This window comes from Priapulus caudatus, unplaced genomic scaffold, assembly GCF_000485595.1.
Source record: "Priapulus caudatus unplaced genomic scaffold, Priapulus_caudatus-5.0.1 Scaffold399, whole genome shotgun sequence".
Taxonomy (NCBI): domain Eukaryota; kingdom Metazoa; phylum Priapulida; class Priapulimorpha; order Priapulimorphida; family Priapulidae; genus Priapulus; species Priapulus caudatus.
In genome coordinates this window covers 14594-16516 of record NW_014577460.1, presented here as the reverse complement: position 1 = coordinate 16516, position 1923 = coordinate 14594, and the positions used below count along the sequence as shown (strand labels likewise).

The window sequence follows — 1923 nt, the reverse complement described above, 5'->3', positions numbered from 1 at the left end:
TGTGTGTGTGTGTGTGTGTGTGTGTGTGTGTGTTACGTGTGTGTGTGCGCGCGCGCGAAGGAGAGGGGGAGAGGGGGTGAGTGGGAGAGGTGGAGACTGTGAGAGAGGGAGCGAGTGGGAGGTAGAGAGCGAGAGAGAGCACGAAAGAGAGAGAGAGATATATAGGGGAGAGAACGTGTGTGTGAGAGAGAGGGGGAGGGAGGGAGAGGGGGAGAGAGGGAGGGAAAAGTGACTTCGAAGGACGTCATGTTCAAGCCGCCCCCATGAGATTCATACTAGTCTAGCACAACACGTCTCTAAGCACTGCGCGACTGAGTGGTGCGCGCGGCCGGGCGCCCATCTAAACTCCATTACATTACAGGAGCAAGAGAAGGCGAAGGCAAAAGCGTCGGCTGCGAGAAAGAACGCACGGGTCGTCGACGCTGGAAAGATGCTGGAATCTGCTGCGGAATAAACTCTCTCCGACTCTCCTGCCGCGATTGGTTCAATTCAAGTTGTTTAGGACGTTCGGGATTTGTACAGGACCTGGGAAATCTGAAATGCACTGTGATTATAACAAAAGGGAATTTTTCCAGCTGTGGTTAGTACTGGATAATTGACTACTGGCTTTAGATCTACAGGGTCTGATCCCGCGAGGATTAACAGACGTGTGTCACTCTAGCCTGAGATGCAAGGATATTCATGTCTTGTGTGTCAGTTTTGTTCTCTAGTCGTTGATTGTGCGATACGGGAACCAAATATTGCATTTGGCTGAAATGTTGTTTGCCGTGGAGATTAGATCTTTCAAGTCCTGGATAACTCCTGGAAAACCGGAAAAAAGCGTTTGCCTTAGATGTATATGTTTTGTGTTATTCCGTTATTTTTCTTATATTTTCTTCTGCGTCTTATTCTTCTTCTTCTTCTTCTTCTTCTTCTTCTTCTTCTTTTTCTTCTTTTTCTTTTTTTCTTCTTTTTTTTCTTCTTCTTCTTCTTCTTCTTCTTCTTCTTCTTTTTCTTCTTCTACTTCTTCTTCTTCTTCTCCTCCTCATCCGCCTTCTTTTTCTTCTATTACCTCATCTTCCTCATCCTCCTTCTTCTTCTATTACCTCATCTTCCTCGTCCTCGTCTTGCTTTTCTTCTTCTTTTTCCTCTTCTTTTTCTTCTTCTTTTTCCAAACTTCCATTCTACTTGTCTCATGCGTGTATTGTACTCTCTGTATTGTACTCACTGTATTGTACTCTCTGTATGTAGTATTGTTCACGAAACAATGTACATCAATATTTTAATATTGAGCCTTTTGTAAAGGTCATAATAATATGCACATATACACGTATACGGACTCTCAATTCACAGCGTAACACTACACTTGCCACCTAACGAGAGAGCTGTCAACATAACCAGAAATTCGAAAAAGTTGTGTGTTGTGGGTGTTAATGTGTGCGCAAACCTTTGTGAAATCTACTTCCGTATTAAATTGCCGCAGCTAATTTAAAACCTAAATTTCATGGTTGGTAGTTTTTATAGTACTTATATAGTTTTCAGTTATCTCGCTGGCGGAAGGATGAAATCTATTTTCGTCGCGTATGCATGACGTAAATGTGTTCATACACGCACTTACACAGACGGACGTACGCACGCCAACACACGCACACACACGCACACACACGCACACACACACACACACACACCACAACACACACACACACACACACACACACACACACCACACACACAACACACACACGCCTGCGCGCGGCACACACACACACATACCAGCACACACACACACACACACACACACAACACACACACACACACACACACACACTAACACATCTACAAGACGTGTAACAAGACGTTGACATGTGACATTCTGACGATGACTTCTTCATTCGCCCCCCATGTGTTATATCAGATCGGTTAGAGATCATATAGCCCCCCATG

The 1923-nt window shown here is 44.6% G+C and overlaps 1 protein-coding gene across 1 annotated transcript in view; it reads left to right on the top strand.

The window, feature by feature from the left end:
* LOC106809951 (HEAT repeat-containing protein 4-like) overlaps positions 1-906 on the top strand; it is a 97598-nt gene extending 96692 nt beyond the window's left edge. The window contains exon 7 of the mRNA XM_014813193.1: positions 362-906. Coding sequence (XP_014668679.1) covers positions 362-454 — 93 coding nt within the window. The 3' untranslated portion in view covers positions 455-906. The remainder of the gene's footprint in view (positions 1-361) is intronic.
* The last annotated feature ends 1017 nt before the right edge of the window (positions 907-1923 follow it).